This window comes from Paramormyrops kingsleyae, chromosome 14, assembly GCF_048594095.1.
Source record: "Paramormyrops kingsleyae isolate MSU_618 chromosome 14, PKINGS_0.4, whole genome shotgun sequence".
Lineage (NCBI taxonomy): Eukaryota > Metazoa > Chordata > Actinopteri > Osteoglossiformes > Mormyridae > Paramormyrops > Paramormyrops kingsleyae.
Window position 1 is genome coordinate 25,094,334 of NC_132810.1, and position 16,880 is coordinate 25,111,213.

Below are 16,880 nucleotides of genomic sequence, written 5' to 3' on the forward strand. Positions count from 1 at the left end.
ATATGTATTTGTTATATCACATATTTGTGTAATTGACAGCACGGTTAACCTAGTACATTTGGGGGTTCCACTATATTTCAAATTATGCTCTATGAAAGCACATGTATTCGATTCCTTACAACACACCGCTAGATAAACTTTTTAGTGCAGACCTGAGCTGAAAAAGTGACTTCAGGCTGGGGGGTGAGTTTGACTGAGTGACTGTGATTAATTTGCAAAACAAAAGGTGTTAATGGTGCTGGAGAGGGGGCGGGCAGCTTGTATGGGCAGTAAGGGGGGGGGCTCCTCGTGAGGAGAGTCTCATTTTTTCAGGAATTCTAGTGCTAGCACTAGAATCCCTAAAGCCTACGAAAAATCCAAGTACTTGTCTCTGCAGAACACTGACGCGAGTGGGCGGATTTCAAGCACTGGAAGTGTATTACAGTGGGCGGTTCCAAAGCGTTGTTCTGATTGGCTAAAACAATCACTGGGTGGATTTCAAGTGGAGTGGGCGGTTTCAAAGCGTTGTTCTGATTGGCTATAACAACAACTGGGCGGATTTCAAGGTAAGTATCTGATTGGCTCTGTGACGGGACTTTCTGGAGGCGTGCAGAAACAGCGTTCAGAAACAATGGCGGCGGATCGGATGCAGTACATGACCCGGGTAAGTAAATGTCTATTTATATATTATACGTATTGTTTTTGATTATATGCTTATAATTATTTCTGATAATATTTCATTAAAATGGCGCCTCGCAATTCGCGTTTCTAAATGGCCGACTCGCCATTATTCATTTTGTTTGCTTACGTATGTGTGTTCCATATCTCTACCCTGATGATATGTTTTATTTATTTATATTTTAAATCTCATGAAGGATAGAGGATCTTCAAAGATTGTTTAGGAAAACGATTAATTTAAGTATTTAATCATTTATTCTCGTTGCTGTATATGTGTAGGGATATTCACTAGGCTAAGATTCTGTGTAATTTTTATGTAATCCCTGCATTTTTGTTTTCAACAAGCATTTTTTTTTTACGTATTTATGCATATGTATCTTCTGTAACAAATGTTTGATAGGTTAAATTGATCCGACTGAAATAAGAATCTGAATTGCGGATATGTTTTGAAGTGTGCAAGTAAATAGAATCCTGCTATATTAATTGGAATCTGTAATGTGTCAAATATTGATTTTTTTCCTGGGATAAAGAAGAGCCTGACTGAGTGAAAGACACTAATGTCTCTCACTTATTGTTTCCTTTTAAAAAACAGAGCACCATAATCTACACAGTACAATCTGTACATGATCCCAGGACCAGTAGGTCATGAATGATGTAGTTTCCATTTCCCAGGTTCAGCAAATGCAGCAACAGATATTATGTTACTGAAAATTGCTGTCTGCGTGTTGGTCTTCTAAAAAAATACGCATTAAACCATTATAGGTGTCATCTTAACCAATAGATCACATAAAATGCTTGAATTAATAAGATATCTAAAATATTATAAAGTTAATTCAGTTAATTATAACCTTTTTTATATATAAACATTTTTAATAATAATGTATGAAATTCTGAACATTATTAGATTAATTTTGTTAAAATAATTAAGCTAATTAAGTTAATAATTAAGAATATTATCATTAAACACTGCATATTTTGTCTTTGCAGCATGTCACTGTTCAGGTTAAGGACCATCCGGTGCCTCAACCTCAAAGAATTTGTGAAAATTCAAATCTGTTTTCTTGCCCATTTTGCACTTTGGACAAGTACAATCCAAAGGAGTATAATTCTGTTGCAGTCCACATTGCTTCCCATAGGACAAGGGCGGTTGAGTATGGTGGTGAGTGGTTGGTCTTGTTATGTTTTTCAGTTCATTCATAATGGCCAATGAACATCTATTAACATGATGCTTTTAATCTGTTTTAGATTATATCATATATAGCTGCACCCTTGGATGCCGTGGGAGGACTACACATTTTCACTGCTGTCTGTGTACAGCTGTATATGTAAACAAAGGTGATCTGCAAAAGCATCATTGCCGTCACCATTCCATTGTTGCTGAGCCTCCCGCTGGCCACCCAACAGAGCCTCCCGCCGGCCACCCAACAGAGCCTCCTGCCGGCCACCCACCGGTACCTCCCTCTGGACATCCAACAGAGTCTCCCGCCGGCCATCCACCAGGGCAACCTGATCAAGCACTCATACCATGCCAACAAGCTGTCCATAGAAAGCAAGTAACTGTTGAATGTCCTCACTGTAGAATGAGCCTAAATAAGAAGAATCTTAAACAACATGTGGCAAGAAAACATCAGGTTGTTACAGTAATTGTACAGTAAAAGTAATTGTTGTGCAGTGTTTTTGTCTTCACTCTCTGAATGTGTAATTGGATGATGCAAATTATGATGCAATTATACAGAACCTGCATAATATTTAAAATATAACATCGTACAACAGATATTGAATGATTTTAAATTGCAACAAAAATATTTAACTTACCGAAATTTTAAATTAGTTATTTAGTTTTTAATACAGATTAAAAGTATAGATTAAAAAGTATAAAACAGTTTAAGTATAACTATGAACAAGATAGAAAAAAAATTGCACATATGACTCTATACACTCAATGGCCACCTTGCTAGTAGCAGGCTGGACCCCCTTTTACTGTATACAGTGACAAGTCCACATCACAGTTGAATTAAACGTTGAAATCACACAGCACAAGACTTGGCATGAAAAACAACGTATAAACCACAACCTAGGCAGGTAAAAGTAACTCATGTAAAAGATAAAAATATAAAGTGCTTAGAAGTGTAAGGTGTAATGTGTGGTAAACCTTACACTTACGTAAAGTGGTAAGGTAATTAAGCATCAATTTAGAGTAGTCGTGAAGGGGCGTTTTAGTGGCAGCCATTTCGTTTATTGGTTTCCCTGAGCTAGATTAACAGAGAGACAGGGACTTGTTTTGATTGGCTGACGTAAGTGACCACTCCCACCTGAAGCAAGGCTTGTCCTGTGCATTTTATTTCTGGATTTGCAAGAGGTAAGTCGCTACATATATGTAATGCTTTTATTAGTTTGTTGACGCTTTGCTTTTTTAATTATAGGTGATTTATTTAGTGGTCCTCAGTTTTTTTAAAACATATTTTTGTTCGGTGTTAGGCAATAGTGTTTGAGCAGGGTAAGCGTTCGTTTAGGTAGTGTGAAATGCGCGACAGACCTGTTTCTGTGGCAGCCATTTTAGGTATCTTTTACATTTGCGCTTTACATTATCCCCGTTCTTATACGCTTACGTTTTAAAGTGGTATATTTTGGAATGCAGCAGATAAGGATTTGGCAGCAGTAGAACACGTGTAAGTGGTCAAAATTAATCTTGGTTTAGAAGCGCAAAGTATGTTTTAAACGCTGTGTGTCTGTGGCATGTCGTACTTTTGTGTTTTAGCATTTATAATTACGGTAGACGTAATTGCATATGTGTAATGCTATGTTTTTATTCGCTTGTTGACGCTTTGCTGTTTTCCAATTGTAGCTGGTTTATTTTGTGTTAAGGTTTTTTTAAAACATTTTTAGTTTGATGTTAGGCAATAGTGTTTCAGCAGCGTAATCGTTTGTTCCATCGGTGTTAACTGCGTCACAGAAAGCTCTTTCTGTGGCGGCCATTTTAGGTATCTTGTTTTTGATTAGCATGTACATTTGCGCGTTACATTATCCCCGTCCTTACACGGTTATGTTTTGAAGTAATATATTTTGTAATGCAGCAGATAAGGATGTGGCAACAGTAAATCACGTGTAAGTGGTCAAATTAAGTTTGGTTCAGAAGCGCAAAGTATGTTTTAAACGCTGTGTGTCTGTGGCATGTCGTACTTTTGTGTTTTAACATTTATAATTATGGTAGACGTAATTACATATGTGTAATGCTATGTTTTTATTCGCTTGACGCTTTGCTGTTTTCTCACTGTGGGTGGTTTATTTTGTGTCAAGGTTTTTAAAAACATATATATAATTTATTAAATAAATTTAATAATTAAATGCGCCACAAAGCTGTTTCCGTGTCGGCCATTTTAGATGTCTTGTTTTTGCTGAGCATGCGCACATGTACGGAATACAAATGTATTTTGTATTTTTTACTCTTTCTCTTTTTGCAGTCTTTAGATCGGTCAGGGTTCATTTCACTGCATGTTGTACTGGTTATATCTATGTATGTGACAAAGAATCTTAATATTGAAATCTTGAGTGGGATCACTATCCGGTAATCAATTTACAATAAAATATACTTTTATTTAGTTCACAACATTAAATTGTCTGAAGGCGCTTCACTCTCTCGCCATCTATGTAGCCATATATTGTAAAGTAACATATTTTGCAATTCATCCGATAAGGATTCGGCAGCAGTACATTACGGTTTTACCGTAAGTTGCATGCTAAACTTCCGTAGTGTTTACGTCGTAGTTGTAGACTTGTAAAGTAAGGCAATAACTGCTTAGTTACTACTGCAGCAGTTCACGGTAAATACGGACAGAATTAACCGGCAAGGAGCCATGCCTGCGTGTTTAGGAACTGTAACAGTACGAAAACAGATACAGACCGGTGTGAAACAAATGTATGTGAGGCTGCATTACATCGCAGCGATGTTTGTATGGTGCACTTTTGTCATTCCCCTCAGTCGATGTGAATTTACTACGTATATTTTACAGTAAAAATGTAATATGTATTTTACTAGTAATGTAAGCCGTTATGAAAGAAACTTAATGTTAAAGGATTGCTTGGAATGCTACAGTAAAAAATGTTTGTGGTATCCATGTTTCGTATAGTAATGAAATGTATACACGTCAGTTAAGTCATACATCTTGTCTTTATAGACTTTGAAGAGGTCTGTCGACAGAGGGATCAAAGGTGAATATTTTGAAGCTGCTGTCTACCACCAGTTGTTTGAGAATGACCGTGGAGGAGGTTTCAAGTGTACATGGTGTTTTAAATAAAGACTGACTATTGAGAAATGTTGATGCTATGAAAGTCATCTGTCACTTTTCTCTACAGATTTCTGCTGGAGAAAGACATTTCCAAGGAGAAAGTGATAAACGGTATGCTTTGTGCACTTCGAGAAGTGAGCATTGCCACTACATCAGTTTGCTATAGAAATAGAAGCTTAATATGTTAGTTGTTAAAATCTTATCTATCTGATTTAAGGTAACCCAGGGTTTTGGGTTACAATTTACTACCTGGAAGACTATTCCATATTTCAGCAGTATGCTGTAAATGCATTCTCTGTAGGAAGAGAAGCATAGTATTTTATAGGTGATTGTTATTGCTTAATATGTTATAGTTGGTAATCTTATCTAGGTCTGTTTTAAAGGAACCTAGGGTTTTAGTTTGCGCTACACTAGTACGAAGACTTTTCTGTACTGTAGGTACATGCTGTGTAAAAAAAAAAGTGCTTCCTTAAATTTAATTTAAAATATTAAAATTAAGACTTGTTTATACAACAGCACATTGAATATATAGTGGCAGAGGTGCTTTTTCCCCAATATGGTAAATGGCCATGATATTGATTTTAAGGTATATTTGTGTCTGTGAGATTAGTAATTTGTAGCATTTGTAATAAATCGCATTGTAGTGACAGGAAAAATTGAAATACATGTGAGAAACCCATCTGTTCGTGTTGAGGTGAAGCTTATGTAATATTGTTTTGCAGTGTGACTTCACAGGTAAGTGTGTCATTTTAACAATGAAAGTCATGTTAGAGATTGATTGTAGGATAAGGATTGTAATGCTTCATAAAATGTTTAGTGTGTAAATTGTGGTTTACTGTCCAGACACTTCAATATTGATTTACCTGCATCACTGATTCTAAGTAGCTGAGATGTGTCAGTGTACATAGTTCTCACAGAAAAACAGCATTGTAATTGCTTTAAGTAATGCATATCAATTAAACTTAGTTTTGTGATAACTGATAATTACTGAGTCACCACACACTGCACAACCATAAAATGTTTTCTACATGTAACCCATATGGAACACTGTTGGAAACTGGCAGAAGAGAAGACGCTATGAAGTTCCATCCAAGGAGGAACAACTTGACAGATGCATCATTCGAGCAGTTCATAAAATGTTTAGTGTGTAAATTGTGGTTTACTGTCCATACACTTCAATATTAATTTAGCTTCATCACTGATTCTTAGTAGCTGAGATGTGTCAGTGTACATAGTTCTCACAGAACAGCATTGTAATTGTTTTAATGCATATCAATCAAAATTAGTTTTGTGATATCTGATAATTACTGAGTCACCACACACACTGCACGAGCATAAAATGTCTTCGACATGTAACCTGTATGGAACACTGTTGGAAACTGGCAGAAGAGAAGACGCTATGACGTTCCATCCAAGGAGGAACAACTTGACAGATGCATCATTCGAGCAGTTCATAAAATGTTTAGTGTGTAAATTGTGGTTTACTGTCCATACACTTCAATATTAATTTAGCTTCATCACTGATTCTTAGTAGCTGAGATGTGTCAGTGTACATAGTTCTCACAGAACAGCATTGTAATTGTTTTAATACATATCAATCAAAATTAGTTTTGTGATATCTGATAATTACTGAGTCACCACACACACTGCACGAGCATAAAATGTCTTCGACATGTAACCTGTATGGAACACTGTTGGAAACTGGCAGAAGAGAAGACGCTATGACGTTCCATCCAAGGAGGAACAACTTGACAGATGCATCATTCGAGCAGTTGTTTGAGGTTGTACTTTGCTGATGGTAACTCAGTGGTACCTTGCTTGTTGGGGATTTGAACCTGTGATTTTAAATTACAAGTGTACATCCCTAGCTATTAGGACGTATAATTGAGATGTCAGTGCAAAGTAAGGTTGTAAGCAGGTGTGCCTTGTGTTGTTCCCCCCCCCCCTTGTTCATTTGCAGATGCCTCGCACCAAGGCGTCCAAGCGTTCAGCAGCAGCGAAGAAGAGGCTGATGGACCGGCGGCGAGCTGCTGATAGTTTTGATGTGGCTATGACCGATGACGGGGTTACGTCTTTTCCCCCCTACCGGAATACCAAAAAGATCACGACTGTGACTTTCCCGACGAGCCACGACCAACAACCTGAGCAGGCCGTACAGCCGCGGCCTGACTCTGTCATGGCTATGACTGACGGGGTTATTTCTTTTCCCCCCTACTGGAATACCAAAAAGATCCAGACTGTGACTTTCCCGACGAGCCATGACCACCAGGTTCCCACCCTGGGTGCCATTTGTAGGACTGATGACGAGTTGTATATGCCTTCTTTTTATAAAGACAAGGCTTTGACTGACGAGGTTGTGCAGCCACCTCCTAAAAGAAAGGCTGCAGCTATACAACCATCTAAACGACCATCTAAAAAACCATCCATGAGACCATCTAACTCAGCACTTGAAGTGTCAAACTCTGTTCCAAACAATTGTCCAAAGCGTTGTCCGAAGCATTGTCCAAAACGTTGTCCGAAGCGTTGCCGTTTGGCAAAAACATTGGCAAAACCCTTGGCAAAACCCTTGCTAATGTCTGAACAAAAAAGTACCCTGGCTCAACAGCAGCATATGAACCCTGTAACTGTCTGTGCACCTACTCATTTTCCTCAGGCACGTACTGTGAGAGGCTCCTTCCATCAAGGACACCCACGATTTGGAGTCAACAGTAACAAGCAATGTGTTGCTAATAGTTTGATTGCTATAGTGACGTGTAAGGTAAAGAATGTTTTAACCTGGTCAGTCACAGACATTGATCAAGTGCTGCTGAATGGAGATGACCTCTACACCACCATCAGAGACGCTGGGAGAATTGGAGATGCTTCTGGGTATCTGTTTGTGAGAGATCTACCAACTGAGTACACATTTAATGGTGATAAATTTGAAATAAACTACCATGATGACATGTTTGTTGGCTTGTTTGGTGTGAGTGAATATGGAGATATGTGCAACATTCTCATGTCAGCTGATCAAGCGGTAAGAAGAGTATTCTCACTGTATGATGCGTGTCTTTTTACTCTTAAAGTAAATACATGTGCCATCATTAAGCAAGGGTCATGGTATGTGGTGATCGACTCCCATTCCCGACGAGGAGATGGAGCAAGCGACGCATCAGGCAGAAGTATATTGGTGTACCACTCTAACATAGATTCTTTGCTAGACCATGTAAATACCCTAGGACTGTCTTTAGATGCAACAGGGGAACAGTTTGAGATTACAGCTGTGAGTGTGACCAGTCGAAGCATCCTGCACCAGCATCCAGATGGTAACTCCTCAGTCACCAGTCTCAACCAGCCTACCAGCATGTCAGACCATCCAGACGGTAACTTCTCAGTGACCAGAGTCCAGCAGTTTGCCAGCATGTCAGAGAGCCAATATGGTGTGGTAAGGCCAAATGTGACAGATGATGCAGAACCTGAGGTTAATATGCATGTGAGCAATGAAGGTGATGTAGTATTTATCAGTGAGCTATGCAGTGAGCAGTTTTTGTTCAGTCCTTTGACAACACAGCAGCAAAGAAGCCTTTCCTGTAAGCTTGGTGTGGTGTACATTGATCATGGTCATGTAAACATGGCTGCACAGTTTCCAATGGGTGACCCTTGCAGAATGGTGCCTATTACTGGTGATGGTAACTGCTTTTTCAGATCTCTGGCTTTTGCTATTACTGGAAATGAGAAAGAACACAGGAAAATTAGACGTGCTGTTGTTGGTGACATACTAAAAAATCAATCCAGGTATGTTGCTTGTCTTAGGGAAGGTCACTCTTCTGTCACTGAGTATGTCACTGCATCACGGATGAAATATGTTGGTACTTGGGCATCTGAGATAGAGATTCAAGCTGCTGCTAATCTGCTTGGTGTGCATATTTTCACATACTCCAATAACAAATGGTTGAAATACTCCACATGTATTGGTTCTGATCAGAGAGGTATATACCTGAAACATTGTAATGAGTCACATTATGAGGCTGTAACTTGTGTAAAAGGGCGTGATACTGAGGGTTGTGCCACACGATGCTCTGAAATTGACAATACACCATCTGAAATGGCATCAAGTCGACGAAAACTGGAACAAGAAAAAAGACGGTATGACATAAGTGATGTATACAGGGAGGAACAACTTGCCAGAAAGATGAAGCGCTACCATGATGATGACGACTACCGAGACCATGTTAAACGATCAGGTATCAGTAAGTATGCCACAGATATGGAGTACCGCAAATGTGTACAGCAGTCAAGTGTAAGTAAATATGCTACAGACACTGAACATAGACAACGTGTGCAGCAGTCAAGTGTCACGAAATATGCCACAGACATTGAACACAGGCAATGTGTGCAGCAGTCAAGTGTCAAGAAATATGCCACAGACATTGAACACAGGCAACGCGTGCAGCAGTCAAGTATCAAGAAATATGCCACAGACATTAAACACAGGCAACGTGTGCAGAAGTCAAGTCTCAAGAAATATGCCACAGACATTGAACTCAGGCAACGTGTGCAGCAGTCAAGTGTCAAGAAATATGCCACAGACATTGAACACAGGCAACGTGTGCAGCAGTCAAGTGTCAAGAAATATGCCACAGACATTGAACACAGGCAACGTGTGCAGCAGTCAAGTGTCAAGAAATATGCCACAGACATTGAACACAGGCAACGTGTGCAGCAGTCAAGTGTCAAGAAATATGCCACAGACGTTGAACACAGGCAACGTGTGCAGCAGTCAAGTGTTGATAGATACAAAACAAATAGCAATTTTGCTAATACAGTAAAAAACAAAAATATTGAGAAAAGGACTAAGGAGAAGGATAAACGGAAAGATATTCAGTATGTGATTGAACAGTTTAGAGACAAAATAAATACAGGACCTGTATACATTTGCTCAGTATGTCATCGAATGTTATTTAAGCACCAAGTTGTGATATGCAGAAAAGATCAATACTTAAGAAAATCACAGGCAGTTGCATTACTGGCATTGCAGTGCATCACTGAAACATACTTGCACAAATGTATAGATACTTGTTCTGACAATTGTAGCAGTCTGATGGGCCCTACTAGTTCATTGTGGATTTGTCACACATGTCATAGAAAGATTCTTGATGGGAAAATGCCAGCAGAGAGTGTTGGAAACAGTCTAGCTGTAGACCCAGTTCCTCCTGAGTTGCAGTGTCTAAATTCTCTGGAACAACATCTGATTGGTATTCATATTCCTTTTATGAGAATTGTGTCTTTGCCAAAAGGTGGACAAAATGGTGTTCATGGTCCTGTGACTTGTGTCCCGTCAAGCATTTCGAATGTAGCTGAATCTTTACCAAGAGTGAACAATGATGACCTTATGATTCGTGTGAAGCTGAAGCGGAAGTTAACTTACAAAGGGCATTACAAATATGAATTTGTGCATCCAGAAAAAATCAAGAAGGCTTTGGTGTATCTTACAGAGAATAACAAATTTTACAGCAATGTGCAGTTCAACAATGACTGGATCAATCCCCTGCAGAAAACTGAAGAAGTACCTAGTGATGTAAGTGACATACATGCAGATGAAGAGCGTAATGAAAATATCATGGAGGATGAGGAAATGGATGAAACTCTGCATGATAGACAACAACATGGCATGTATATGGATACGTGTCTTCAACCTGTAGACATAGCACAAGAGATCTTGGATCAGCACTTTGATGGAATCATGTCTATGGCACCTGCAGAAGGAAACAATCCAGTGAGGCTTCTAACTGATGAGTCAAATGAAGCTAAATGTTTTCCAGTCCTTTTCCCAAAAGGAACAGGCACTTTTCATGACAGAAGGAAGGAAAAACTGACACTGTGTAGGTATTTAAATACAAGAATTCTTAATGCAGATGGACGTTTTGGAAAAAACTTAGACTATATATTTTATGGGCAGTATTTGTCTGAGCTTCAGCAGGTTGTGTCAAATGTGTCCATTGCTGTGAGAAAAGGATATGATGCACGGGATAAGTCTACTGTTACATCAGAAACTTTGACAAATAAGGAGGCTCTACAAAAGATGTTCAATTTTGATGAAGGTTATAAATTTCTAAGACCAATCAGAGGCACCCCTGTTTTTTGGCAAAGTGTTCAGAAAGATCTCTTTGCAATGGTAAGACAGCTTGGTATTCCCACATGGTTTTGCTCCTTTTCTTCTGCTGATTTACGCTGGACAGAACTGATGACAGCAATCTTCAAACAAGATGGTATAGATGCATCAAGTGCTGAGCTCGACTGGTCAGAAAGATGTGCACTCTTGAAAAACAATCCTGTGACAGCTGCCAGAATGTTTGATTATCGATTCCACTGCTTCCTGAAAGATGTCATCATGTCAGAAGCACAACCCATTGGCAAAATAGTTGACTATTTCTACAGAATAGAATTTCAGCAACGGGGATCACCTCACACTCACTGTTTGTTTTGGGTGGAAGATGCACCTAAGGTTGGCAAAGATGATGAAGATGAAGTATCAGCTTTCATTGATCACTATGTGACATGTGAAATGCCAGAGGGTAACGATGAAATGCATGAAATTGTATGTAGTGTACAGCAACATAGTAAGAGGCACTCAAAAACATGCAAGAAAAAAGGGAAAACTTGTAGATTCAATTTCCCACGTCCTCCAAGCAACAGAACATTTGTGTCATCATGCAAACTTGGAGATGGTGAGACAGACGGACAGCCCCTGAAAAAAGAGGTAGCAGATGCTATAATGAAAAAAGTGAAGGATGCTGTACTAAACCCTGAGGCCAACTATGACTCTGTTGATTCCTTATTTAGTACAATTGGTATCAGTCAGGAAATATTTGAAGCTGCGTACTCAAGAATCACAAAGAAAACTACCATTGTTCTTAAGAGGAGACCATGTGAAGTGTGGGTGAACCAATATAACAGAGACCTTTTACGCTGTTGGAATGCAAACATGGACATTCAGTTTGTGGTTGACGCATATTCATGTATTGTGTACATCATTTCCTACATTTCCAAAGCTGAGAGAGAGATGGGACTGCTACTGGCAAATGCTCAGAAAGAGGCCTCCCAGCAAGGTAACCGTGATGCAAAAGAAGCTCTTCGGCAACTTGGCAGTGTTTTCCTACACAATCGTGAAGTTTCAGCTCAAGAAAGTGTTTATCGTCTGACTAACATGAGGTTGAAAGAGGGATCACGAAAGGTGCAGTTTATCCCAACTGGAGAAAATGTGGTAAAAATGAGCCTTCCATTGAACGTCATACGGAAGAAAGCTGAGTGTGAGAATGAGGATGAACAAGGAATTTGGATGAACAGTATCACTGATAGATATAAAGCCAGACCAGAAACAGAAGTGTTTGCAGGAATGTGCCTGGCGAGATTTGCATCTGAGTACAGAATACTATCTAAGTCTCAAAGCTCATGCCCTGGTAGTGTGCAGTTGGACAGAAAATTAGGATTTGTGAAAAAAAGGACACGCACAGATGCAGCTGTTGTTCGGTATGCTCGCTTTTCACCCACAAAGGACCCAGAAAAATATTACCACAGCATTTTGCAACTTTTTCTGCCACATTATTTCGATGCACAGTTAAAACCTTCTACTTTTGGCAGTTACCAGGAATTCTATGAGACTGGTTGTGTCAAGTTTCTTGATGATGAATTGGATTCAGTGAAACTGGTTGTGGAGTCAAACATGTCAAGTTTTGAAAAGGAATCACGTGCAATAGACAAAGCTCAGGAAGACCTACAGCTGCATGGTGCAATGGAAGATGCTTGGGCAGAGATTTGTCCGGAGACTGAACGTGAACGGTTAGAGTGTCTTGCCAGCAAATCCAACATTACACCAGAAATGAGAGAACAACGTGATGAGATCCCAGATTTGTTACCAAGACCGAGTCGCTATATGTTGCATGACAATCCTTGTGGTATGTCCAGGCAGGAAGCGTTGGCTTTACTTCGCTCACTGAATAACAAGCAATCTGAGATCTTTTACAAAATACGAAACTGGTGTTTACAGAAGGCACGTGGTGAAAACCCAGAACCATTTCATGTATTCATATCTGGACCTGGAGGTGTGGGCAAGTCAGTCTTGATCAAAGCAATACAGTATGAGGCAGCTCATATCTTGCGTCAGTTGTCACATAATCCAGAGGAGACTCATGTGTTACTGACTGCTCCAACTGGAGTTAGTGCTTACAACATAAAAGCTGCAACGATACACACCTGTTTCCATATTGCAACAGATGTAAAGTTGCCATATGAACCACTTGGAGATGAAAAAATAAATTCATTGAGAGCTGAACTGGGAAACCTGCAGATATTGATTATAGATGAAATTTCAATGGTTGACCACAAGCTGCTTGCATATATTCATGGCAGATTAAGACAAATCAAACAAATTGGAGATTATTCTGCTTTTGGAAATGTTTCAATCATTGCTGTTGGAGATTTCTACCAACTTTGTCCTGTGAAAGGGAAAGCTTTGTATACTGAGGGTAAAGGTGTGAATCTATGGCAGAATCATTTTGCTATGGTGGAGCTGACTGAAATTATGAGGCAGAAAGACATGGAGTTTGCACAGTTGCTGAATCGACTAAGGAAACGCAAAAGGGGTGATGCAATGCTGGTGGAAGACATCGCTATGCTGAAACAATGTGTGACAGGCGAAGGACAAGACAGTACTGCTCTTCATATTTATGCAACCAATGATGAAGTTGATCAGCATAACTACCATACACTGCGGAAGATGTGCTCAGACCATGTCATCATTCATGCTCAGGATTTTGAAAGGGTTGCTGCAACTGGCAGATTGGAAAGGAAACATGGACATCATGCCAATGTTCAGAAGACATGTCTCCTAGAATCACTACATATAGGTGTCAATGCACGAGTAATGCTGCTGAAAAACATCGATGTTTCAGATGGCCTGGTAAATGGTGCATTTGGTACAGTCAGTGACATCTGCTTTGATACTGATGATGATTTTCCATCAGAGATATACATCACATTTGACAATGAAGCAGCTGGAAAGTCACTCAGGGGAAAGAAGCCATGCCTAAAAGCAGGGTTGGACAAAGCTACACGAATCAAACCAGAGGAAGAGAGAGTGACAAACAGTGGTGGAACACGACGGCAGTTTCCATTGAAATTAGCTTGGGCTTGTACAGTACACAAGGTACAAGGTCTGACAGTGGATAAGGCTGTTGTATCACTAAAGAAGATATTTGCAGCTGGACAGGCATATGTAGCATTAAGCCGTGTGACTTCTCTGCAAGGCCTCATAATAGAAGACTTTAAGGAGACCGCTATATATGCAAAACAAGACATTGAGACTGCAATGCAAAGCATGCCTGTGTTTATTGAGCCTGTCATGGAAGTGCCATCATCATGCAAAATTCTCCTACACAATGTTGAAGGACTTACATGTCACCTGGATGACCTAAAGCAAGACAGAAGGTATATGGAAGCTGATATCATCTGCTTGACAGAGACATGGTTAAATTTGGAGGAAGACACACAAGATGTACAGCTGCCTGCATTTTCATACCATGGGAAGTCCAGACATCAGGCATATGATAGTAGTGATGCTTTCTTTGCTGAACTGAAGAAGCAACAACATGGTGGTGTGGGTTTGTATTATAAAGAACATACCAACTGTACTGTGACTGATGTGCAGTGTGTCAACATTGAGTGTCTGCAGTTCAATGTGGGCCTACTAAGAACAACAGTCTTGGTACTATACAGACCACCCTTGTATAATCTGACAATCTTTCAGAAGAACCTGATGCAGTTGATCACTTGGTTGGACAGTGTGGAAGGTGGGAAAATCATCATGGGCGACTTCAATGAAAATCTTCTGGCAGTAAGTACAATTGCTAATTTTATGGAAGAACATGGGTATGCTCAACTTGTGAAAGAAGCAACCACTGGGAAAGGCACTTTGATTGATCATGTGTATGTGAAAGACATTGTGGCTAACAGCATCTCTGTTTCAGTAATGCCGACGTATTTCAGCCATCATGAATGTGTAGTGCTACATTATCTGTAAGAAACTGTATAAAAGACATTATCTATAAGAAACTGTATAAAAAACAAAAAATTTTGTCATAGAGTAAATCATTTGGCAGTAAATACAATTGCTAATTTTATGAAAGAACATGGGTATGCTCAACTTGTGAAAGAAGCAACCACTGGGAAAGGCACTTTGATTGATCATGTGTATGTGAAAGACATTTTGACTAACAGAATTTTTGTTTCAGCAATGCCAACGTATTTCAGCCATCATGAATGTGTGGTGCTACATTATCTGTAAGAAACTGTATGAAAGATATTATCAGTAAGAAACATAAGTTTTGTGCTGCAGTGATAGTTTTCTGGGGTACATCAGCCTCAGGAGGCTGGCACTGCGACTGGGGCTGTGGCTGTCCTTAGGGGGGGGTTGGCAGGGAGGCTTGGCCTGGTGCCAAGCTTTAGGGGTTAGGCCTGGGGCTGGCCATCAGTAGCTACCACTAGGGTTGCCAGTAGGCTGTGGGGGGCTAGGACTGTGGCTGGCCTTCAGAAGGCTGCAACTGGGCCTCAGAGGTTAGCAGTGGAGCTGGTGTTTCAGGGCTTGGCATTTAGCCTGAGGCTGATTTTGGGCTTTGGGGGTTGGGGTCGACCTTGAGGTGGCTGTTGCTAGGCCTGCAGCTGGCACCATGCTGTAGGGGGCTGTGGCTGGGCTTCAGAGACCTGGCACTGGGGCAGGGGCAGGGGGGACTAAGGCTGGACATGGCAGCCTGTTGCTGGGGAGTAGTCTGAGGTGGGCTGATTGGGTTACCACTAGACATAGGACTAAGGTTACGGGACGGTCACTAGGGCTAGGCATAAGGGGGCTAGGATGGGCCACCTGGCACTGGGGGTTGGTGTGGGGGCTAGGGGAAGATTAGGACAGAGCAAGAAATGTGAGCTTTGAAAAGGGAGGTAATGTGCTCTGTCAAGTACCTCACAACAGCAGTATACGAAATTTTTTAAATGTTATGAATTAAAAATTATTTTTTTTAAATATCCTGCAATATAATTGACTATTCATAAAAAATTTTCTTGCATACATAGAAATTCTGTGTTGTGGGCCAGTACAGTGCACTGAACCTCTTTACAAAGCACCACGCCTTTCAAAAATGTAAATGTGTAGTTTTATATATAACATGTTAGCTACCATTAAGCATAGGCTAATCTTAAGGGAGCGGTGTTGGGCTTCACCTTCTGGGACAGGGGGCCTAGGACAAGGGCTGGGGCTGGGCAAGAAGCAAGGGAGGATGGGGCACCTGGCACTGGGGGTGAGTGTGGGGGCTAGGGGAAGATTAGCACAGAGGACGCGACATGGGCTTGGAAAAGGGAGGTAATGTGCTCTGTCAACTGCCTCACAACAGCAGTATGCCAAACTTGTTGATGGTATGAATTTTCCACAAAAACATAAACAATTTTAGATGTCCTGTGATATAATTGACTATTCATGAAATGCATTGTTGCCTATATAGAAATGTTGTGTTCTGGGCCAGTACAGTGCACTGAACCTCTTTACACAGCACCACACACTTGGAAAATGTAAATGTGTAGTTGTTTATATAACGTATAATATATAATTACAATGAATTAAATGTAAGGAAATGAAGAAGTACCATCAGATGTACACAGTGCCAAACTAATGTCTTGTACTGCAAAACATGCTAAAAAGACACAGAATTTCACAGAGCAAGGCTTTGATCAAAAAGAATGATGAGAGGGCGAAGAGACAGAGACATCTATGGGCTAAGGTAAGACCATATACTGACATGTGTCTGTATAGTGTTCTACAGTGTAGTTTCACACTCTAAAAGGAAATGTTGGACATATGTACACTGACTGTATATAATGGTATTATGTATATGATGCAATTTTTGGAGTAATGTT

General features: G+C 40.1%; 1 protein-coding gene across 1 annotated transcript; it reads left to right on the forward strand.

Moving 5' to 3' along the window:
• Positions 1 to 4,845: 4,845 nt before the first annotated feature.
• Positions 4,846 to 14,737, forward strand: LOC140578379 (uncharacterized). The gene is made up of 7 exons (XM_072698978.1): positions 4,846 to 4,866; positions 5,011 to 5,054; positions 6,904 to 7,959; positions 8,239 to 8,428; positions 8,969 to 9,166; positions 9,350 to 14,408; positions 14,728 to 14,737. The coding sequence occupies exons 3-7, from the start codon at positions 6,904 to 6,906 to the stop codon at positions 14,735 to 14,737; spliced, it is 6,513 nt and encodes a 2,170-aa protein (XP_072555079.1). The 5' UTR covers positions 4,846 to 4,866; positions 5,011 to 5,054.
• The last annotated feature ends 2,143 nt before the right edge of the window (positions 14,738 to 16,880 follow it).